A 22,997-nucleotide genomic window follows, 5' to 3' on the forward strand; every position below is an offset into this window, starting at 1 on the left:
AAAAACTAAAAAAAAAGAAAAAAGATTGGCTAATGGTCCAGCCACTTCAAGTTGCTGATCGGCAGCCAGGTGGGCAGGGTAGGAGACCAGCACCCATACAGCCTAGGGCCCTCACCCGCTGGCCCGTGGGGAGCTGGGGGTGGGAAGGCCGTGGCACTGCCCCACGGACTCACCCTGATACTTGGTGTAGAACAAAAGCAGGTGTCCTCACACATTCATACTCAGTCACTGGTGCTCTCAGATTCCAGGAAGATGACTCATTTTATTTTGGGATTTAGAAATAGAAATATTTTTGGAGGTGCATGAGAAAGCAGAAAATGGCAGCTGCTATGGGTTGTTTATTTTGCTTTTGTGGACATGTCCAGGTTGCTTTGGGCATTTGACCTGAGCCTTGGCGATGAGAGGCGCGCACCTGGCTCTGGGCCGTGTAGGCAGCTGGTGGCATGGTGGGGGTGCAGAGATAGCTGCCCACTGACCCTGGCCCTTACGCAGGTGCCAGTGAAGCACGTGTATCGCGTGCTGCAGTGCCAAGAGGAGGAACTCACGCAGATGGTGTCCACCATGTCTGACGGCTGGAAGTTTGAACAGGTGAGGAGCTGGCCAAGCCCTGGAGACAGCTGGTGATCTACCCTGCTGGTGCCGTACATCTCATGATAAGGCACAATGTCCGCAGGCGGCGGGCCTGGGGACCAGCAGTGAGGCACTGGCCCCAATGGCCTCAGTGCCTGCTTAGTTACTGGCCTGACAGCACCCCTCTTGGTTTGCATTCAGGCCTGCCTTTTGGGAAACGCAGGGCCCAGACTGCCCCTTATCCCTTGCCATCTTGTCTGTCTACCTGGGGCCCAGTCAAGCTGCCTACCGTTCTGCAGGCTTCCTCAGGTGGCCGAACCCCTCCCTCAGTGCCGCCTCGAGTAGGCCTGCTTTGTGCACTGCTGCCCGACCTGGAACCCACAGGGAGACCTGGAGTGAGCAGCCCTTTAGCCACATTTTGGCTCCATAATTCCACCATTAGCATCCCCTCTAACCTTTTAGTGGTTTCCTTTGGTTCATTTTGCATTTTGAAAGTGTTTGTAGCTGTGTGGGGGTACCTGGCCAGAGGAACTTTTCAGCTCTTAGCCCTGGTGCAACTGGCCCTAGGCCAGAGCCTGGGTGACCCATAGGAGGTGGTGTGTCCAGGGCTGGGCCATGGCTGGACACAGACTGAGAAGTGGGGGAAGATGACTCCCTGTGCCCACCTCCCAAACTTAGGCAGCCCTGTCTTCACTCTTTTCTGCTGGGCTCCAGTGCCAGCCCAGACCCTGCCTGTCTCCCCTTCCACTCCCCTGGGGTCTGTCCTCGAGGTCACTGAAGGTCAGTCTGCAGGTCCTGCCTTCCCCTGGGAGCTCACACACAGCCTGGCACATGGGCAATGCATATACACATGTGGACCGTCCAGTAGGAAGCTTCTGTCGCTTCCTCCCTTGACTGCTTTGCTCCCCCTGCCCCAACCTAGTCAGCATCTCCTTGGGCCAGTTAAGATACTGGACAGAGAAATGTTGGGGGTCCACTGAGGAGAAGAGAGCCTGTCCCAGCATGCCGCAGGATCGTAGTTATGTGTGCATGCATGAGCGTGTGTGTACGTGTGGAACACAGATGTGCATGTGGACATTTTGGGAGTCTGTTCCCGCAAGTTCATTGAGAGCCTTTGCAGAGGCCAACCCTTGTCTTGGGCACGGTGTCCCTCTATGGGTTGTGGAGGCCGTGGTGCTCCCCAAACTGATGTCCAAGCCATGTCCTGCACTGGTGTTAGTGCCTCAGGTGGGCAGCTGGTGGGCTATGTGTGTTTAGGGTGTGTGGCCGCCAGGCTGCATGGGCTTGGGGTGGGTGGGCTGCGTGGGTCTGGGGTGGGTGGGTGGTAGGTTGTGTGGGGTAGGCGGCCGGCCGGCAGGCTGTGTGGATCTGGGGTGGGTGGCTGACGGGCTTTGTGGGCTTGGGGTGGTCAGCTGGCGGGCTTTGCCCTGAGGACATAATGCAGCCTGTCCCTTCCTTCTAGCTGGTCAGCATTGGTTCCTCTTACAACTACGGGAACGAGGACCAGGCCGAGTTCCTCTGTGTCGTCTCCAAGGAACTGCACAACATGCCGTACGGCATGGCCAGCGAGCCCAGTGAGAAAGCCAAGGTGGGTGTGGTGGCTGTAGTCTTCCAGGGGTATCCATAGGGTGAGGCTGTCTGCTGGCCAGGTGAGGGGCTCATTTTCCTCTGCTCTAGCTGAGCTGTGACACGCAGCTGCCTGGGGTTGTCGTGATATTTCTTGGCCTTGTTGTCCTGTAACTGGCCTCACTTGTCAGCAAGGGTCCCTGGTTCGAGGACACAGTGAGGCTGTGGGGCCAGGCAGTGAAGCCTCTGCTTTTTCGGGCAACGCAGGTCCTTGTTCCCAGGGGCAGCCTTGGTATGAGGGGGCTTGAGCCTCCATGTAAGCAGCCCTCTCGGTCTCGTCTGCGTGCTTGTGGGGGGCTTCGTAGAAGGAGGGTCACCTGCAGCGTCTGTGACTTCTGGACCCACGGAGAGGGCCTTGTCCAGTCCCTGTGGAGTTTGCATCCTGAGGATGCTAGGTACCTCAGGGTGAAGGACGGGGAATTGGCAGGGCTGGGGGCAGCAGCTGTCCCAGGAGTGACAGATTCCTGTGGCCCACCGTCAAGGCTGGGGGTCCTTGGCAGAGTGAGAGGTAGAGTGGGGTTCTGCAGGGGCCAGTTTGGGGCGCAGCCCAGGTAAAGGCTCCGGGTATTGCCAAAGAACATTCAAGAAGCAGTCAGCCATGTGGAACTTTTAACTGACGGCAAGAGCCAGGGCAGTGGCCTGCGTGGCCTCTGGCCACCACATGTCTGCTCCTGTGGCCATCACCCCTGCTAGAAGCAACCCTGCCAGCCCTCCAGGTCTCCCTCTGGAGTCTGGTCATTGCTCCGTGGTCACAGCTCCCATGGCCACTGCCTGGTGCTGTGCCTCTGGGTGTGAATGGGCTAGCACTCCCTGCCTCACATCAGAAATGGTGGGAGACGGGGTGTCAGACTTTCTAGGTATGGGGCTGGGTGGTAACAACCCAGAAATTCACATGCCTAGAGGGGTCCTGGCCAGGGAGGTGCCTTTGAGGAAAGGCTGGAACTAAGGGACAGTGGGTGCGGGGACCCTGCGCCCCTTCTCCAGTGTGATCTGCACCCATGAGCAGAGGGGGATCTGTGCCATGGAGCTGGGCCCACCTGCTCCAGAGCACCCCTGCCTGGGTTCTTGTCCACCCCGTGTGTGCCTCATTGCTGCCTCCATGGGCTGAGACCCTGTGTGGCTGGTTCTTCCCCCTGCCTCCCATCCACCTCTCACTGACCAAGCTTCTCTCCTCCCACTGCCGCTGCAGCCAGAGCAAGGAGGAGCCAGGTCCCTGTGGCGATGAGCCCAACTAGCGTGAAGGTCATGGTGAGACTGCAGTCTGAGACCTCCCATACTCTTTTGTTGTCTTTCTTGACCCGCACCTGCTGGCCCTGCCCACCATAGCGCCTATAGTTGGCAGAGATCTCCCCACTGTCCGAGGTGCTCACCTTGTAGATTGCAATAGGAGCCACCTGGTTGTGAGTGCACTCTGTTCCTGGGGGGGGTGTCCTTCTCACAGCATCCCCAGAGCAGAGGGACTCACTGTGCTGCAGTGGTCTCTGGGTCTCTGTCCAGCTACCTATGATGGAGATTTCACTCCCTTCCAGCCCCCCATGCCCGGGCCTGTAAACAGCAATGCCCCGCCACTCCCGCCCGCCCCGTGCCCAGGGCTGCAGGCAGCATACAGCAGGGCCTGGTGGAACCAGCTAAAATAGGCGACACAGTGTGTTAGAGGGGCGACAGGGGCCGCTCCCAGGCCTGCAACCTCATGTCACGGATAGGGAAATTGTGGCCCATGCCCTCCCGGGGAGAATATCATTCTGGTGGCACCTTGCTCCCACTGGGCCCACAGGGTGGGAGTCTCACCCACTGCCCTGCCTAGTGCTCGGTATGCAGGAGAGCCTGGGGCAGGCATATGCCAGCCATGGGCCTGAGTCATGGCACCCAGCAGCACGTGGGCGCACCAGGGGTTGGTGGACCTGGCGCCGTCACTGCCTGGCTCTGTCCAGCTGCAGGCTGAGTGTGCGTGCGTGTGGTTTTAATGGCCAAGTGCCTAGTGACGCCCTCGGTTTTGCCTCCTGGCCCTTGGAGAGAAGCTGGCTGAGCCCAGGGTTAGACCAGCACTGTTCTGTGGAAACCGTGTGCTGCACGGCAGCAGCGTGCAGTTTCTAGTTGCCGCTTTAAAAATAAACGGGAGCAGGTGAAACTCTTTGCCAATAACATGAGCCCAACACAAGCAGAGTTTCATTTCAGCATAAACTACCAACCATCTGCCTTTCTTCCTGTCTCTTACTTGAAGCCTCCAGGTCTGGGGTGTCTTTGCATCGACAGCTTGCTCACCACGCTGCGGGCTCGACTGGCTCACATGCCTCCACCCCCAGTTATTTATGGAAAGCCTGCCGTCCAACGTGCCCTATCTCAGGGGGGTCTGGGCAGTGAGGGGGCTATGGGGGTACAGGACTAGCTGTGAGAGCAGCCCCCAGGACAAAGCCCCGCAGGATTGGAGCCTACCAGACCTCCTGCCTGCACGTGGGGTGCTCTTCGGGCACACAGGCCTGGTGCACTCGAGACTCAGGCCGTGGGGACACAGGGGACAGGCCTCTGGACAGGACAGTGTGGCAGGCTGGTGGGGTGCAGGACAAGGGATCTTTGCTGTGCCTGGTCAGGTGGTGTGTCAGTGAACTGAGTGGCCACAGTAAGAGCAGGTCGGGGGCAGGGGGCAGTGCTGGCCAGTGGCTGGTGTGGAGGGAGGGAGGGAGGAAAGGAGGAGGTCCTTCTGAGCAGGTTGGGGTGCCTGAGAGGAGGGCCCCGGTCTGCTGGCTCCTTCCCAAAGCCGCCCACACCCTTCCTGAGGGTGGGTGGGTGCTGCTGCTTGGGTTTTCCTGGAGAAGGGAGTAGGGGACGGTTGCCCTGGAGGGGCTTGCAGGCTGGCGTGGTGGGAAGTCAGTGGGTCCCAGTGGGCCATCCCACCTCAAGGGCAGTGCCCTGTCTCAGGCGCCTGAGCCTCGAGGTCTCAAGGAAGCCCAGGGGCCTTGAGGTCCCAGGTGGCGGGTGTGGCTGTGTGCAGCGGCCTGAGCCTGGATGTCGGCTGTAAGGGACGTGCTGCCGCTTCTGCCCAGGCCCCCGCTTCACTCTCTGTACTTGGTCTTTTTCAGATTTTGCAAGAGCGAGGCTCAAGGATGTGAAGACAGTATTGACAGCTGAAAAACTTTTTAATTTTCCCAAGATGCAGCTGGCTGCCACACCGAGGGAGCCTGGCCATGAGGAGGAACCTGCTTGTGACAATTCTCTCTAGAGAGCAGGTCTGAGGGGTAGTGAGGACAGGTTGGGTTGAGGCTGGCAGACTGGGCATCAAGGCCACCCAGGACCTGCCAGACGCGACTGACCCGTAGGGAGTGACTCTTTTTTTAATCATTGAAGATCACTTAAAGAACAGCATTCTTGGTGCTACTTAAACAGTCCCTAAAGAGCAGTGTGCCCCCACAGAAAGTAGCTGGTTGCCCATCTGCTATGGGACGCCTGAATCTGGGCATCCTGGGCGCCTTTCTGCCACGTCTTTATGCTCCTGTGGACTGAGGATCGATGGGCCAGAGGCACCTGACTGACGCGGCCTTGCATCTCCTGCTCCTGCCTCTGCCTCTGGTGGTGGGTTTTCCTCTCAGCCATGCTTCCGGCACAGCTGCATGGATGAGCCGTGGCGGCTCACTTTGTATTTTCCAGGCAAGAGAACCGTCCGTTCTTCCTAGTGTGGTAGATGGCCAGGCGTTTTACTTTTTAGAAATGCCTGTAAGTACGGCTGCACTCTAGGTCGGTCCTGTCCACTAGCTTAAGGAGAGTCAAGGTTTGCCTCATCCCATAAACGGGCTCATGTGATGCTGCTTCTGTGGGTGCCTTTGTTGTGCCTGTTATGGTGTCGGGCAGGGGAGGCTCCTCGGTAGAAGCCCTGGATTCCTTGGAAAGTTCTGGGTGTTTACACACATCACATGTGTCTGTCTTTCTTGCCTGCTCTCGTTTCCTTTGTCTAACTATGCAGTTCTCTCATGTTTTGGGACGTTTGAGACACACGCTGCCTGCACAGGCTCGACTCACTTGGCGAGCCACGAGCTGCTGGGACCCTGCCACCGACAGCCGTTAGCACGCTCCAAGTTTACTGCACCGGCGGCGGGCATCAGAGGTGGAAGGACGTGGTGGGCTAGGCAGATTCTGCTTCTCAAGCCCTGGCTGTCCCAGGCAGCTGTGCACACTGACCACTGGGGCTGCTGATTCGTAGGTCAGAGGCTCTGACACCCTCTAGTTTCAAATACTTGTGGAGACTTCTTGCCCCTGCCCTCTTCTCCTTTGCCAATAATCTGGCTAACTGAGTTCTCCAGCATCTAGACTTACCTCCTTCTTTTTGTACAGTCTATCGTACGTTTTTACGTGCTTGGCTTAAATGGTTTATATGGAACCTTTCTATAAAGCGGATTTGTAGCTGTCACTGACTGCGCCAACTCAGCGGAGCCCAGGGGGGAGGTGGCCCTTTTCTTGGCAAGGGGGCGGGCTCTGTAGGGAGCTGCTGGCCATTTGGCAGCACTTGACTTACGACCTTGACATGATAGATAGGTTTGTGGTTTTTTAATTTAAAGATGTTAAGACTTAATCCGCTAAAATTTATTCCAAGGGGATATTTATACTTTTATACTTTTTTAGGTGTCCACGTTTTATCAGCTTACAGTTTAATGCCTAAGTTCCCCCTGAAAATAGCAAATAAAGTTGCGTATTTATGAATGAGCATAACAGCTGTTAGTGTCGTAAACTACACCAAGAGGCCACAGGAACAGCCTGTGGCGGCCCCTGTGCTGCTCCTCCACCTGCCACGGAGCGCACCAGGTTTCTGCTGGGCGAGTTGGCAGTGTCTGCATGTCCATCCATCCGTCCGTGGGTCTGTCTGCTGTCAAGCTTGAGAGCTGGCAGCTCCCAGCTCAGCCAGGTCAGCCCAGCCACCTTGCTGACCTCCTGGTCAGTGTCAACTCATCCAGGGGATGAGCACCCTCATCGGAGTGACTTTTTAAGTGCCAAGACCTCCAGTTCTCTTTGTCCACACATCTGGGGTCTGGCCCTTGGGCAGCTGCTCTGGCTCTCCCTGGTGACCACTCTGCACAGGTGTCTGGACCTGGCAGCTGCAGCTGGGTCCATGTCCCCAGAGCACTGTGGCTCCAGGAGGCCCCGCGATGTCTCTGGCCCCAGCGTGCTGGAGCTCCAGCTTGGTTGGTGTCTGCAGGCCACCCCGCGCTCTGCGTCCTGCCCGCCCGCGGGGAGGGAACCCAGATTCTGCTCTGTGGAGTTGGCTTTCTGAACAGCCCTGACCTGCCATTTGCTGCTCGCCGGACACCCGCAGAAACCTGCACTGCCCTCAGTGCCTGGGGCATCCCGGGGGAGCCCTGAGCACCTTTGCCTATGTGCAGGATTGACAGGGACCTGGATCATTCTGTCCTCGCTGTTCTCACGGCCTCTGGGCAAGGAAGGTGCCCGCCACTCCAGGGCCCTCAAGCTTGGCCCAGCTTGCCAGCCCTAAGGGGAGGGGCAGTGACAGGGCCTGGGGGGAAGTCAGCTTGTGGGTGCTCAGCACTGGGACTCCTGTGAGTTCATGCCTGCAACGTTCCAGGCACCGCCTGGGGCCGGCACCGCCGCTCCTCAGCCCCTTGCTTCCTGCACCTTCCATCCTCCCCGTTGTTGAAGGCCATGGCTGGCCTGGAGAGGGCCATGTTGTCTGCCCCAGCCTGCACCTCCAGTCTGAGCCAGTCTGTTCTCCAGAGAAGTCACTGCAGCTGGAGGGCCCTGCGAGCTCCCCTGCCCATCACTGAGGCTGCTGCTCCCATCAGAGGCCCCCACCCCAGGAGAGGGCAAATGACATCTCAAGAACAAGCCTTGCAGGTCTGTGGTGCTTCTTTCAAGTACTTGTGACGTTAAGCTTCTCTGGACTGTCAACCACAAATAAACCTGTTCTCCCCTAAAACACTTGGTCTGGGCCAGGGCGTTCTCCATTCCTGCGGATGTCTGCCGTGGGCCTCGGTGGCAGTTCAGCAGATGGTAGCTGTGAGCGGTGCCTGGCCACATGCTGGTCACTGTCTTGCACAGCCTGACTCACCCTCCCAGCGGCAGGCACTAGGGATGCAGAAGCTGGGTGTGCACTGTCCCTCTGGGGTCTGCACACCTGGCCACAGCCCCCGGTCCTTTCAGCTCTACGCTCCACTCTAGTAGAGGCAGGAGGATGAGGAGGGTGGTGGGGGCCAGGGACAGCAGCCTAGAGGGGCAGATGGGGTGATGAGCCCCAAAGAGCAGACACTAGTCCTTGACCCAGTGGCAGGCAGGCTTCACCCCAGGTCTCCCCACTAACACGGTTCCCTTCCCTTAGGCGCTACAAAAGGGCTGCTGTACTACCCAGGGTCCACAGCATCCTCTCCAAGACTGGGGCCTGGGTCAGCTCAGCCAGATGGCCCAGAGCTTTTCCTCAGAGCCTACCCTCCAGGACTCTCAGCCGGTCCCCCATTTGCTGGGGCCACACTGCACCTGCTTCCCCCATGGGATGCTGAGCACCTGGAGCCCCAGGACCGGGGTCACCCTGTCCCTGGTCTCAAGGAGCTCTGCAAACACCCAGAGAGGGCCACTGCGCGGCCAGTGGGGGGTGGCGCATCCTTCCTGCCTCTCAGCAGAGGGGACATGAGGGAGGTGCACTTGTTTGTTCCACTCCGTCCCCAGGGCTAGGTCACAGCAGGTGCTCGCCAAGTGGTTATTGATTCCTTCCCTAAATAGCCAGTGCCAGTGCCTCCCAGCACTGTGGCGGGCAACTGTGCCTGTGTGTACATGCATGTGTGCATAGGTGTTTATGGGTGTGTGTGTGCATGGGCATGTGTGTGTGGAAGGGTGTGCATGCAGGTGAGTATGCATGGGTGTGTGCAGGTGAGTGCATGTGTGTACATAGGTGAGCATTGCATGGGTGTGTTCATAGGCATGCATACGTGTGTATGTGCACAGGTGTACGTGTACCCAGGTGAGCGTGTGCATGGGTGTGTGTGCATGCTGCTGGACAGTCTGCCACATGCAGCAGAAGCTCCCTGCTTTCAGGAATGGGCCTGCATGAGTAGGGGGTGCTGCCCATCTGGCTGCAGAAGAACACCCGTGGGCAGTCCTCACCCGGCTAAGACACAGGCCACATCGAGCGGGGCCGGGTTGCGGGCAAGGCCGGAGTGTGCAGGTGGATGGAGCTGGAGACCTGTTTGCGCTGGATGTAGAGTAACCAGCGGCAGGTGGGGAAAGGGCGGTCCAGACGAGCCTGACAGGTGTGGGCAGAGTGGGCGGGTGCACTCCCTCTATCTGTCGCTCAGCCTGGCGGTCCTCCGCAAACACTCAAGGCAACAAACAGGCTGACACACGGGTGGAAGCAGGGATTACTCGAGTCATGCATCCGGGGGCGAAGCCTCCTGGGAGGGGCCGGGCACAGGTGTCCCTGGTGACACTCCAGCCCCTCCCGCTGGGAAGCCCCGCCCCCCCACTTTTCCCTTCTCCTACTAAGGTTCCTCGCCTCTTACCCCACCTGGGGCATAGGCCCCCAACTCACAGCTCCTTCGGACCTGGGACCCAGCTCCTGTCTTCCCCCTAAGGACTCTCACGGCAGCAGGCCCGGAGGTTGGGAGTTTATTGGAGGGTGAACATAAATAAAAATACTGGGCATGGAGGGTGGAGAGAATTGGAGAACTATTTACAAATGTACACGGTGGCCGGACTCTGCGGCGGGCTCGGGGCTCAGAGCACCGTGAGCAGGGCCGAGAGGACCAGGAGTACGGCGTGGGTGCCCAGGCAGGACGCCAAGTTCCGACCTTGCGGGTGCTGAAACAGGGGGTGGGGAGGGTCTCGCTTCTGGCCCCCTCTGGCGTCCGCAGCCTGGAACTGCAGGTCGGGGATAATCCGGTGGATCCAGTCGTGGTGGGCAGTGACCCGGATATAGACGCCTGGGCGGTTCCGGCGGGCGCAGCCCTCTCCCCAGCTGATCACCCCGGCCTGTAGCCAGGACTGGTCCACGAGGCACACCAAGGGGCCCCCCGAGTCACCCTGCGAGGGGAGCAGAGGCCAGCATCAGGGCATAGATAAGGGACCCCCGAGTCCACAGGGACCTAAGAGCCAGTCTCTGCAGGTGCAAACGTGTACACACGCACACACGCGTGCACACACGCACCTAGACACGCATACACAACATACATGCACATATACACACGCACACATGCACGAACGCACATGCTCACACATCCATGCATGCATTTGCATACACACCATGTACACAAAAGCGTGTACTTCATCCCTGGGCCTGTCTTCCTTCTCCTGCCTGTCCATCTCCCGCTTAACTCCCCTCCCTAGCTCCCTTCCTGCCCAGCCCCCCACCCCCTTGTTAGTCCTTTTTTTCTCTTGTCTGAGGCGCCTGTTTCCTGCCCTAACTCACCTAATGATGTGTATTAAAAATGCAGATTCCTGGGCCCTGCCCCAGACCCATTGCATCCGGCTCTCCTGGGGTGGGCCCAGGAATCTACTTTTTAAAAACAGGTTCCCAGATGGTCGAGGCATAAATGGGCCTGAGAAGTCCGTGTAACCAGCGCCTCACCCTGACTGGACCAGCTCCTCCCATGACCTGGCTAGTGGGCAGGCTGAGCCCCCGGGTGGCTGGCCCCTTGGCCCACCTTGCAGGCATCCTTCTTGCCCTCAGCGAAGCCGGCGCACAGCATGTCGTCCTTGATGGTTTGGGGCTGGAAGTCAGAGTTCATGTCTGTGTCCTTGCTGTAGAGCCAGTTGCATTTCAGTGTGTCGATGATGGGCACCCCTAGCTTCTGCAGGACTCGAGGGCTGGGCAGGCGGTCTGGGGAGGGGAGAGGCCACTGCCGCTCAGAAGACAGTCCAGTCAAGGACCCCAGCTCTGCCCCTCCCTACTTCTTGTTTGGCTTTAGATCTTCTCCTCTGGCTCAGGGCTTTGAGGAACGGATTTCCTTGTTCCCTCCTTCCAAGGTGCAGCCTGGGCTGTTTCTCTCTCCCTCTCTCTTCTTCCCCATGGCTCCTCCTTCTGGGCTTGCTGCCTCTTTCCCAACCCAACCTACCCATTTGAGTAGAAAGCATGTGTACCCATATCGCAGAAAAAGATCATTGGTTCAGAGTGGCCCCCAAGCTGCGCAGGACCTTCTCAAGGCATTCTTTCCTAGCTCTGCCCCTTTACCTTGCTCACTGGGGCTGCCCCAACCGGTGACGGAGCAGTTCATGCCAGCCTTGAAGACGACTGAGGGGTCAGGCAGGCACACAGGGATGATATAGTCTGTGAAAGTTACTGCATCCTCCAGCTCCACCAGGGCCACGTCAGCACTGGAGGCCATTCCCTGGTACAGGGGGTTGCTCTCCACCCGCTTTACCCAGGCATACACAGCATGTGGCCCTGGCTTCACCAGTTGCCGTGCCCCCAGCAGGACCCGGTACAGGGACATTTCAGAGGTGCTGGCAGGAGAGAGCAGAGAGCTGGTGAGGCAGCCCCTCTGGGGCCTGAATGGCGGTTGGTGGAGGTCGAGTGGAGAAGGGAGGTGGGGAAGCAGCAGGGGTTGCCCCTTACAGATCCAGAGTCTCTGTTTCCATGCAGACACTGCAGCCAGGCTGCTGTCTTTAATTCCCAGCCCCACCTTAGCCAGCTGAGTAACCTCAGGCAAGTCACCTAGCAAGCCCTCTGTGATTCAGTTTCCTCACCTGTCAAATGCGGACAGAGACAGTCCCCACCTGAAAGTCCTGCTGCCAGGATTGAAGGATATGGCCTGGCTTGTGCCCTTGAGGAGGGGGTAGCTGGGAGCCAGTGGCTTGGGTGCAGACCCAGCTCTGCCTGTGCACCTTGGTCAGGTGGCCTGCTGTCTCTGAGCCCAAGTTTCCCAACTTACAATGTGGGGAAGGGAGCTGAGATGTCTGGAAACCGTGGTATGTGTGGGCTGCGGGGTTCAGAGCTCGGCAGCAGATTGGGTGGCCTGACCCCTTGCTCAGGGACTGCAGAGCTGAGTGCAGACCGGGTGGATGGAGGGAGGGACATTGTGGCCAGTCTTTGGGCTCAAATGTGCCCACAGAGTCCCAGCCAGGAGGGGAGGAGTCTTGGATTTGAAAGGTGGGAGGGGAGATAGTGAAGAGGGCTGGGGCGTGGAAGGAGCCTCTCTCTCTCGGGGGCTGGCAGGCATTTGCAGAGACAATGCCCCGGGGGACCAGCAGTGGGGGAGTGGACCCTCCCTACCGACCGGAGCAAGGCTGGGAGCAGCGGTTGCAACTGGAAGTTAGCCCTGGGGTTGGCCCTAGAGGAGCTTCTGGCTGGGAAGGCGGGTCAGGGCTGTATAAGGCTTCCACGGGGGTGGACAGTTTGGCCAAGTTTGAGCGCCCCAGCCCCTCTGGCCGGCCCGGGCCAGCTGTGGAGGGCGGGGCCGCCGGGCGCTGTCCGCGGTGCTGAGCCCCGGCCGGGAGGGACGAGGACTCACTTGGAGAAGCAGTGCGCGGCGGTGAGCACCCACCGCGCGGTGATGAGGCTGCCCCCGCAGAAGTGGCTTCCGTTGCGCTGGATGCTGACCTGCCACGGCCACTCGCGCTCTTGCGCGTTCTCCCCGCCCACCATCCGGTTTAGCATTCGGGGGCGACCGCAGGCTGGGGGGACACGGAGCGGGAGGGGCGCTCACCGACTGTTCCCAGGCGCTCGGATCCCAGACCACAACCCCCTGCCCCACCTCCCACCTCCGACTCAATTCCGGGGCCCTCCCTGCCGCTGCCCTGCTGGAGCCTCAGGTATGGGCTGACCCCACGAAGCCCGCTCCTCTGGGCCCTGACCTAGGCCCTATCCTGAGGTCTTCGGGGTGCGGGGGGGAGAGGGCAGATAATGCTTGCAAAACTCTGATCCCAAAACCTGACACGACACAGGGGCTGGGGAGGCTGGTTGATGTGCGGAGGGTCCTGGAAGGGGTGTGGTATGGCACCTTTGCATGGAAGACAACCAGAGGGGACTGTGGCAGCAGTGAGGAGGCAGAATTGCATCTGCTGTCAGAAAGAATTGCTCCCTGTTCTTGTGGCTCCCAGAAGCCTGTGGATTAGCTGACACGTAGAAAATAGTTATTTCTAAATGTTTGCGGTAGTGCTAACCGTGCTGAATCTCCTGTGTAAAAACCCCTCACACAATCCAAGCTTCAGGGCACACTGCACTTTCACTTTGTGCTGCCCAAACTCGAGTTGCTATTTCTTGATAAGGTTCATTTTTTCTCTGCTCCTAACAGAATAAGAATTTTGTTCCTCAACAGTGCATATGTGCATATGTGTGTGCACATGTGATAGTATATATAAAGTGGAGACAGGTGCTTTCCCCATTGCTTCAAGAGTCAGAATCCCCCTGTGGCTTATTCCGCAGCCAGTCTTGCAGTTCTCAGACAAGCTGGATCTCACCCACTCCCCCCCGCCGCCCCAGGGCCTTTGCATGCTCACCTCTTGATGCCTTGGTTCCCTGAGTCCCTGGAAGTGAGGAAAAAGGGGGTGATCAGCAATGTTGCAGAAGCCAGGGTCCACTCCTTCTCTGGCGAGCCCTGCCAGCAGCCCAGCCCCTCCCCTCTCCCACCCAGCCACAGAGGGACCTGGTAGGAGAGTCCCATTCAGTCCCTAGGCCTGGCTCTCTGGGATGTCCCCAGGCCCTGGCTTGTGGCCAGAGCTTGTCTGCAAGGCTGGGCAATCTCCTTGCCACACAGGGGCTGACCAGAGGACGCCAGTGAAGAAGAGCTCCTGCTTGGAGAGATGACTCTGCTCTTGTCCGCCAGAGGGTCTCTTCTCCAGACTCCACAACCATCATCATCTGGAAGGTCTGGGGGAGAGCTCTGGCCTGCAGCCCCGCAGAACAGCTCAGAGCTGGGGTACAGGAAGTATTCCTAGTGGGGGAGAGGGACTGCTTCTGCATTTCAAAGTTCTGAGCCCTTCTCACGGTCTGTTCCAGCAACTCTCCTCTAAGTTCTTCCCCAAGTCTAACTTCCATCCTGATAGCACAGCCCCAGCCCCACAGGCTCTCTGGCCCAGAAGTCATCATGGGTCCCCCGAAGGTGCAGGGTTCCCAAGAGCCCTCAGGCCTCCCAGTATGCTCTGTAGTTGGAGCCCAAGACCCCCTGGTGATCATGGCACTCCTCCCCCAGAGGAAGTCAGGGGACAGGCAGAGGAAAGAGGATGAAGGCTGTTCCCCATTTCTGGTTCTCCATTTCCCCAAATCCATTACCTCCCACACCACTGGAAATAGGAGCAGGGCCTGTTACTTGGCCCTTAACCAAGGATTGGAGCCTCCAGCCCAGCCTTGAGACCCCAGCCAAGGCTACAGCCCCCAGCCCAGTGACACTCAGAAAGTATGTGTCCACGGAGACTCTTCTCAACCTACCCACCCAGTCTGTCCAGTTTACTGGGGGCAGATGTTGTCAGAGCTGGAGTGGAGCCCTCAGAACAGGCCCCCCCCACCTCAGCCTCAGCATTTCCCCTAAACCTGACTCCTTCTGGGCTCCGAGGATGGGCAGCCGCTACTGGCCATCTCTTTGTTCTTTGACCAGAAAAGAAAACCAACTGGAGGGAGTTGGAGGACCATGAGGACAGGAAGTACCAGGCTGTGGCCATGCATCTCCATGGGGAGCCTGAGGACTCCAAGGATTTTTACAGAATCCCTTTCTTTCTGGTGGACTACCAGCCCTAGGGGCCTACTCCCCAGTGCCATGGAGGGGAAATGAGGGTGCTGGTGAGTGGGGGCTGGGAGATGAAGCAGCAAGGAGGAAAGAAAGGGTCAGCTATGATGGGGCAAGAGGAGGGTGTGGACGCTGGGTGGCTGAGAAAGCACAGGGCAGGGACTGACCCTTTTTCAAAGCAGGGGTGCCAAGCATAAGGCAAAGTAGTGTCAGAAGTTGCCCTGGGCATCCTGCTCATGAATTTGTGTTAACAAGATGCCTTTTTAAAATGCAAATGACTGCAGAGGGGTATTCCTATCAGCCCTTCACTCTGTAGTATAATAGAGTTTGATTAGATTTATGACACCTGATCTCTCCCTTGCTCTTTCTGCCACAAAAAGATGCATGGATTCACTCATGCTCTGTCCTCCCTGGCATTAGCGTACTTTAGGTTCTTTTGCTCTTTCTGGGATTTTGCAAGAACCTCCCCTTGGATGTCCCACCTGAAGTGGCAGATCATATTGAGCCGTCCCTACTCACAGTGCTCAAGGCTCCCAGGATCAAGTCCAAACTCCTGAGGCCCAATGGGCTTTCTGAGGCTCCCTCAATCCAGACCACCCCTCTATCTGCTGTTACTTGTCAGTGCTGAGCTTTCTGGCCCTGGGGGTGGCAGGGGTTTGCTACGCCACCCTCTCTGCCTGGATTCCCCCTCCCAGGCTCTACAAGTCCAAATCCTAGTTGCTGATCAAGGCCAAACTGAAAGGCCTTCACCTCCTCTGAGAAGTCTTCCTTGCTTGCACTGCCCATCTGGGAAGCTTTCCTCCCTTCCCTGGGCCTCGAATGGCGCTGCCCAACTCATTATAGAGCTAGAAGCCTCCTTTTAGCTCACCCATGGGCCTGGGAGCTCCGTGGAGGCACGGCTGCATCTGGGGCCTGAGCTCATGGACTGCTTTGGGGGCAGAAGAAGAGTGGCTGTGGCCCATGGCTAACCAGGGAGGGGTAGCTGGGAGACCTGGGTGCTCCCGGGGGCTTCCAGTAGGGGGCTGGATGGGATGGCCAGTGTGTCAGGCCTGTCATCCCTGAGTCCAGGGCCCCAATGCTTCCGGAGCTGGTTGGGATGCAGCTGGGCTGGCGGGGACAGGAGAGGCCTGGGGCTCTAGCAGAGAAAAGCCAGAGGCCCGGGGAGGGTGGGGGGGTGCTGCGCCAGCAGTGGGCTGGGGGTGAGGGTGGCGTAGGAGTCCAGGCTCCTGGCCATGGCCTGTTTGGGAGGCCCCTGTCTCCACTTTGGCAGTGACCCCAATTACTCAGCCCCACCAGAGCAATCCCAACATACACACCCTAATGGAGCCAGACTCCCTCAAAGAATGCTATTATCCCTGTGCCAGGAGGGAGCAGGGGCACGGGCAGGGGCAGGGCGGTGCGGCTCAGGCCCACTTGGGGCCCTGGCAGCCTGGGGGCCTCCTGTGGATGTGCCGACCTGGCATCTTTCTACCACTGAGAAGGAGGAAGCCTGGAGCCCGGCCACAGCCTGGGGTTACCGGCCCGGCCTGGGAGGTGACTTGAGGTCAGGGAAGTGTGATGGCTGCCAGGCTGGCTGGGCTGGCCCAGGAATGCGGAAAGATTTCCTTGGCAGAAAGGGGCCAGCCCCTCAGGGAGGGACCTGGTAGGGGGGCCCCCCGTGGCTGGCACCTGCTGACCCCACCCAGGATTGGGAGAGGGACCAATGCAGCTTTGCCTGCTCCTGCCACCCCCTTCTTCTCTGGGGGGACCCTCTGCAGCCTGCACCCTCGATCCAAGCTCTCTGCCAGGCACCCTTCACCAGCCTCCTAGGGCTTCTGGGATCAGGCAGTGGCAGCAGCTTCGCTACACAGCCCTGTCTCAGCTGATGGGGTCCAGGGGTTTGAGTTCAAATCCTTACCAAGTGACTGGAACACTTGGAGCCTCCAGGTTTGATCCGGGAGATGGGGAAGCCATAGCTGCTGCCCCAGAGTTTTAGGGGGATGCAGAGAGGCCAGGATGAGAGGAAGCAGGAGAAGCCCCAAGCACAGAGCTCCAGAAAGGGGGAGGCAGGAAGGGAAGCCCCAGTCGACATCACTGCTTGAGGGGGTCTCTCAGGCCTGCATCCAAGCCCGCCTCCCCTTCCCCACCCCATTCTCCTCCCCTCCCCTGTGGGTTATATGGAACCTTCTTACCGCCCCAGGGCACTACCACTGAGGAAAGAAGGGAGGCCTGTCCTGCAGCCCAGACCTGGCCCAGCCAGTCGGGGACCAGGCAGAGCTTGGGCTGGGCCTGAGAAGACCCCTAGGGGGGCAGCAGGGCTGCACCTGGACTCACCTAGCCTGAGCACAAGCAGCAGCAGAGCCACGGCTGGGGTCCTCATGTTCTCGGCCTGGGTGGGGGCACCGGGAGCACTAGCGAGCTGCAGGGCTCCATGAAGTGGGGTTTTATGCCTGTGGTGCTGCGTGTGGGTTCAGCTATGCTGCCTGACTTGTTGGCCCAGCCCGCCCAGCTCCTCTCCTGCAGGAAGGAGGTGCCCCAGGAGCCCCAGCTCTCTTGACCTGGCCCTGAACCCACTAAACCCGGTGGGGCCAGACCTCCCACCCCACCCCAGCACCCCTTGGAGTTCTGGTGCTGAGGGCGCTGCCTTCTGGGTGCTGGCGGCCTTGACTTACCCCATTACAACTGACCATGGACACCCTCAAGCAGCCCCAGAACCCCCTCAACTGACCACAGGGCCCACATGAACTGACTGTAGGGAGAGACCCTCCCCTTTTGGTTCATTCATTCAATATTTATTGAGCGTCTGGAAGGGCAAGCATCGGTGGACAAAGACCCGGCTCAGGTGACACTTTGGTGGGGCAGAGGTGAACCATCAAGGTAGCTCGTGCTTATGGAGAAAAATGAGCTAGTGAAGGGTGGGAGGTGTGGGGACCCCGGCTGGCGCCAGCGCTCCTCCCGGGCCCTCCTCCCCAGGAAACTGGGACCCAGAAGCCCCCACCCTAGGGCGCGGGCCCCGCCCCCTGGTGGCCTGACCCAGGCCTGGAGTTGGGGGCTTCCCGGAACCCACAGCTGGAGGGCGGGGCGGAAGATGGTTCTGGGAAGGCCGGGCCCGGGTGACCGTCGCCAGAATCACGGCCCAGGGCGCGGCCGGTGGCTCGGGACGTGCGGCGGAAGCGGCTCCCGAAGGAAGTTATCTGGGGCACGGGGTGACGTCAGGGCCGGAGTCGGTGCTTGGCGGCCTCGCCCGTCGGAGCGGGGGTGGACGTCCCGGGACACCGCCGCCAGCCTGGGGACGCTGCGGGCGAGGAGAGCCCTGTCTCAGTTTCCCCATCTGCGCCGTTTTCGTGCGCGGGCTTGGGTGCGCTGCAGCCCGGCCCGGGCAGTCTCGGGGGCCGGGGTCGCCCCTGGGTCCCGGTACGGTGAGGGTTCCACAGTCACCCGCGCTCTGGCCGTGGCCTCCCGGAGCGCCTGGGCCGCGCAATGCTGCCGTCTGGTGGCCAGCGGGAGCAGCGCAGAGCAGCTGGCTGGAGATGGGAGGTGAGGGTAGGAAAATGGGGAGATGGAGGTGGGAGACGGGGAGGGGGAATGAACTGAGAGAGATGATAGGATGGAGTGGGAGAGATGGGCATGGGGATCTCCCACAGCTCCCCGTCTCTCGCCCTGCCTTTGGACTCATCCCACCCCCCCGAGGGCAAGTGTGGGCACCTGGTGGGCTCTGGGTCCACGCATCTCACTTCACTTACCCCCCTCAAAAAAAAAAAAAAGACAAAACCCACTGCTGATGAGTCGATTCGGACTCATAGCGACCCTACAGGACAGAGTAGAATTGCCTCATAGGGTTTCTAAGGAGTGCCTGGGGGATTCAAACTGCCGACCACCAGGAGTCCCCAATTCAGGACTGCAGCCCAGGTGCTGGCCCCCCTCTTCCCAGCTTCCTTGCCCTCCCTTACCTACCGCCCCTTGTACCCTGGAGTTCCAGGTGGAGGCCGAGCTACCTCTGAGGGGCTGGAGGGAAGAAGAGAGAGCTGGGTATGGGAAGAGTGACCCCATGTACAACAGAACGAAACACTGCCAGGTCCTGCACCATCCTCACCATCATTGCTCTGTTTGAGCCCCATTGTTGCAGCCACTGTGTCAATCCATCTTGTTGAGGGTCTTCCTCTTTTCCACTGACCCTCTACTTTACCAAGCATGATGTCCTTCAGGGACTGGTCCCTCCTGGTCTCACATACATGTCCAAAGTATGTGAGACAAAGTCTCACCATCTTGCTTCTAAGGAGCATTCTGGTTGTACTTCTTCCAAGACAGATGTGTTTGTTCTTCTGGCAGTCCATGGTGTATTGAATATTGAATATACCATGAGAAGACCTAGGACTCCAGATTCATTCATTTATTCAGTAAGTATGCACAAATTCAGGGAGGGGACTATGGAGTGAACAAAACAGACAGCTTACAATGTGAAGAGGGAGATAGCAAGGAATAATTTAAGAAAGAAAATCTATATACTGTGGGAGGTGTTTCAAAAACAACTGAGTGACCCCAGTTTTCCAGGCTCCCAGAGTCACTTGATCTCATTAGTGATGGGGGGGGGGTTTGAGATCCTTTGAGACTAACTACTTCCTTTTGGGCACCTTTCTCTGTTTCCCCTGCGTTTTCCTTTAAAACCAGTTATTCTAGAGGTGATTGTACCATAAAATCAAGCAAGCAACAAAAGTCGAGATGCGGATGAGAAAGTAGGGCTGCCAGAGAAAGCTGGACTTCTGTGGAACAGCATACTGGGGTGGGAAACTGGGTGGGAGTGAGGCGTGTTCAGGAAGCTAAGCCCCCTCCTCACACTGTCCACCAAACAGATGTGGAAGAGACTGAATCCAGAGGAATACGAAGACTTAAGTATTTTTCAAATATCAAGTCTTCCTTCAGAAAAAAAAAAAAAAGAACTGGACATTGATCAACTCTTTGGAAGGGGAACAGTGTTCAAGGTTAGAAGTAATAGAAGACATCACAAAAGAAAGCATGTGTGGTCCACAGGTTAAAAAACAGAACCAAAATCGCTTACAAAATAAAAAGGCAAACCAGTAGGTGAAGTGTTTTCCGGAAATACGGCAAAATGCTGGCACCATTACCATGTGAGATGCTGGAGAAATTGATCACAAAAACAAGAAGACCCTAAAGATTAAATGAAGAAATGGCACAAATAGATAAGTCACCAAAGAAGAAACCAATCTGGCTAATAGGCTTGCCAAGAAGTGTTCAGCCTCTGTAATTAAATAAATGCAAATCAAAGCCACAAGTGAGGAGATGCTAGTTCTCCTGTATTGAGTTAACCCAGCACTGAAGGAATGCTATTACTCAGGGCCATGGCGAAATGGGCCAGCAGGTGGACATGTACCTGGCACAACCCTTTTATACACTGGGTTGTCGGTATGTACCCTTAGCTTTTTTTTTTTTTTAAATTGGTAAAATATACACAACATAAATTTTGCCATTTTAACTTTTCAAGTGTACAATCCAGTGGCATCAATCACACCCACGATGTTGTGCCACCATACCACTATTTGCTCCCCAAACTTTTCCATTCCTTCCAAACAGAAACTCTGTACCCATTAAGCAATAACACCCATGCCCCCTCCTCCCAGCCTCTGGTAACTACTAACCTACTTTCTGTCTCTATGTATCATTGTATAATATACATTGATTAGATTTGTAACACCTGACCTCTTCCACTCTCCTTCTGCTCTGAAAAGATGCTCTGATTCACTCATGCTCTGTCAGATGGGCAGTTCTTCTGCCCTGTGCGATGGTGGCTGCAGTCACTCGGAGGCTCACCTGGGCTGGAATGTTCAAGATGGCTTATTCATGCCTGGCACCTTGGCTCAGTTGTGCTGTGGCTCAGTTGAGATGCTAAGATAACTAGGCCTTTCTCTCTTCCCATGCACTTTTAGGGTCTCTTTTTCTTCTTGAGGCCTTTTCATATGGTTTCTTCAGCAGGGTAGCCAGACCTCTTTCACAACAACTTGGAGATCCCAAGAGCATAAGAGCAGAAGCTTCCAGATCTTAGGCCTGGAGCAGGGACAGTGTCATTTCTGCTGCATTTTACTGGTTAAAACAAGTTACATGGTGTCAGCCCAGACACATTCTGAAAGGAACCACACAAGGTGGGGCTGTCAAAATAAAGTACCACAAACTGGGTGGCTTATAAGAACAGAAATTTATTGTCTCACAGTCCTGGGATCTGGGAGCCTGAAATCAGGGTTATTAGCCATGTTGATTCCTTCTGAGGGCTCTGAGGGAGAATCTGTTCCATGTCTGTGTCCTAGCTTCTGATGATGGCCAGCGATCCTTGGCCTTCCTTGGCTTGTAGATGGATTACTCCAATGTTTGCCTCTAACTTCACATGGCCATCATCCCCTCCGGGGATGTTGTGTTCCTCTGTGTCTCTTCTCGTCTTTTATAAGGTAAGGACACCACTCAGCTGGGACTCAGTCTATTCCAGTATGACCTTATGTTAACTGATAATATCTTCCAAGACTTTTATTTCCAAATAAGGTCACATTCACAGGTACCAGGAGTAAGGACTTCAGCATGTATTTTGGGGGGACATAATTCAATCCGTAACAGATGTGAATACTGGGGGGCCACCTGGTGGTTACCTCTGTAACTGAGCTACTGCACCTCACTGCTGCTGCCTGATATGACCACTGTTCCTCCTTCCAGACCCTTCTCTATGCATGCATAATCTTCTGCCTTCCTTTATCTCTTCCTCTTTCTCCATTCTGTAAAAATGAGAGTCTATGTCCATTTTCTTGTATCCATAGTTCTTTTTGTGCCCAGGCTAGGAAGATTTTCTCCTAAGTTCTCTTATCTAAGTTTTGTAGTTCCAGCTTGTATGTTTATATCTATGATCCATTTTGAATTAATGTTTGTGTGTGATGTTAGATAAGGGTCAAGATACCTCTTCTTCTATGTAGATATCTAATTGTTAAGCACTATTTATTGAAAAGGCTATCCCTTCCTGTAAAAATGGCACGAAGGTGGCGTCTGATGTCCCCTAACTTCACAAGAGGGAAGGAGAATCAAGATCAACAGCCCAAGGCTTATTCCTATGAGGTGGAGGTCAGACATGCCTCTCCTCTCTGCCATCTTTACCAATTCTGACACCAACCATCCCTCCTACAGCACTCTCTACTTCTCTGCTGGCTTTGATAATTCATTGCAGTGGCCACACAGAACTCACAGACGATACTCACGATTATGAGTATTATTATTATTAGGGAAGTAACAGTTACCATTCAGGCTCAGGAACACCCAGGATATAGTTCTTCCATCAGGACAGCTTCTTCCCAGCCATGCTTGCAGGCTCACCTTTCCCTGGCTCTCAGCCTCTGCCCAAAGGCACTTGGCTTTCTCTCTCCGTGGGCCGGGAAATCCATCATGCTGCCTCCTGCTGCCAGGTCTCTGCTGCTGAGTCTCTGCTGCTGCTTCTTGCTGCCTTCAGTATTACAGCTCTTTCTCTGTCTCCTAGTTCCAGGAGCTTCTCAGCGCAGGGATCCTGGGACCAAAGGATGTCCTGGCTCCTGTCTCATTTGTAAATCCTCTTTTTGGTTTTGTTCCTTGACTCAATCAACCAACTAACTTCCTCAAAAGGGAGGAAACAATTTGCATGCAGAATAAGAGCATGCAACCCTACAGCTAACTGGCCTGAGTTTGTTTCTGTTATCTATTGTTGCACCCATCCCACACATAGTAGCTTAAAACAGCAGTTATTTATTATTCCTCATGACTCTGTGGGTTGGCCAGTGCTCAGCTGGGTGGTTCTTCTGCTGGCCTTCCTTGTGGGCCCATGTACATGATGGTTGTGATGACAGGGCTACCACCTTGGCAGGGATAGCGAGAAGGCCTGGCTCTGAAAGCACTCAGGGCTGCTGGTTCTTCCTCTCTCTGAAGTAGCGAAAATGCATTTTCTTTAGTGTTTTAATATTAGAGAGAATACATTTTCTCATTTGTTTTAGTATAGCTGTATAAGCTGTGATTAATCTCTAGTCCTTGGAAAACGGTGCAGGCTCTGCTCAAAATATAGCTGAGCAGCCTGTTCCACTCTTAAACATAACAAACATCCTAATACCTTATAACATGTTTTCCCCTATTCAAAACAGGTGATGGAGAGCTTGACTTGAC

At 56.6% G+C, this 22,997-nt stretch overlaps 2 protein-coding genes across 2 annotated transcripts in view; one reads left to right on the forward strand and one right to left on the reverse strand.

Annotated features, from left to right (window-relative positions):
- KCTD5 (potassium channel tetramerization domain containing 5) overlaps positions 1-8,113 on the forward strand; it is a 28,422-nt gene extending 20,309 nt beyond the window's left edge. The window contains exons 4-6 of the mRNA XM_003417760.4: positions 493-588; positions 2,033-2,158; positions 5,274-8,113. Coding sequence (XP_003417808.1) covers positions 493-588; positions 2,033-2,158; positions 5,274-5,303 — 252 coding nt within the window. The 3' untranslated portion in view covers positions 5,304-8,113. The remainder of the gene's footprint in view (positions 1-492; positions 589-2,032; positions 2,159-5,273) is intronic.
- A 1,567-nt stretch (positions 8,114-9,680) lies between these two features.
- Positions 9,681-17,202, reverse strand: PRSS27 (serine protease 27). Its single transcript, XM_064294785.1, has 6 exons — positions 17,157-17,202; positions 13,621-13,647; positions 12,633-12,795; positions 11,354-11,625; positions 10,827-11,002; positions 9,681-10,206 (listed from the first exon to the last, which is right to left on the reverse strand). Exons 1-6 carry the CDS (start codon positions 17,200-17,202, stop codon positions 9,901-9,903), a joined length of 990 nt encoding a protein of 329 aa, XP_064150855.1. The 3' UTR covers positions 9,681-9,900.
- Positions 17,203-22,997: the final 5,795 nt, after the last annotated feature.

Source organism: Loxodonta africana, chromosome 12 (genome assembly GCF_030014295.1).
Source record: "Loxodonta africana isolate mLoxAfr1 chromosome 12, mLoxAfr1.hap2, whole genome shotgun sequence".
Lineage (NCBI taxonomy): Eukaryota > Metazoa > Chordata > Mammalia > Proboscidea > Elephantidae > Loxodonta > Loxodonta africana.

Bases quoted from the DNA above. Each gene is read 5' to 3' on its own strand.
- PRSS27 (XM_064294785.1), bottom strand. From the start codon at position 17,202: ATGAGGACCCCAGCCGTGGCTCTGCTGCTGCTTGTGCTCAGGCTAG. The intron at 12,796-13,620 runs GTGAGCATGCAA...GTGTCCCCCCAG, and splicing joins GGGAACCAAGGCATCAAGAG to CCTGCGGTCGCCCCCGAATG. The intron at 11,003-11,353 runs GTAAAGGGGCAG...TCCCCTCCCCAG, and splicing joins GGGCAGCCCCAGTGAGCAAG to ACCGCCTGCCCAGCCCTCGA.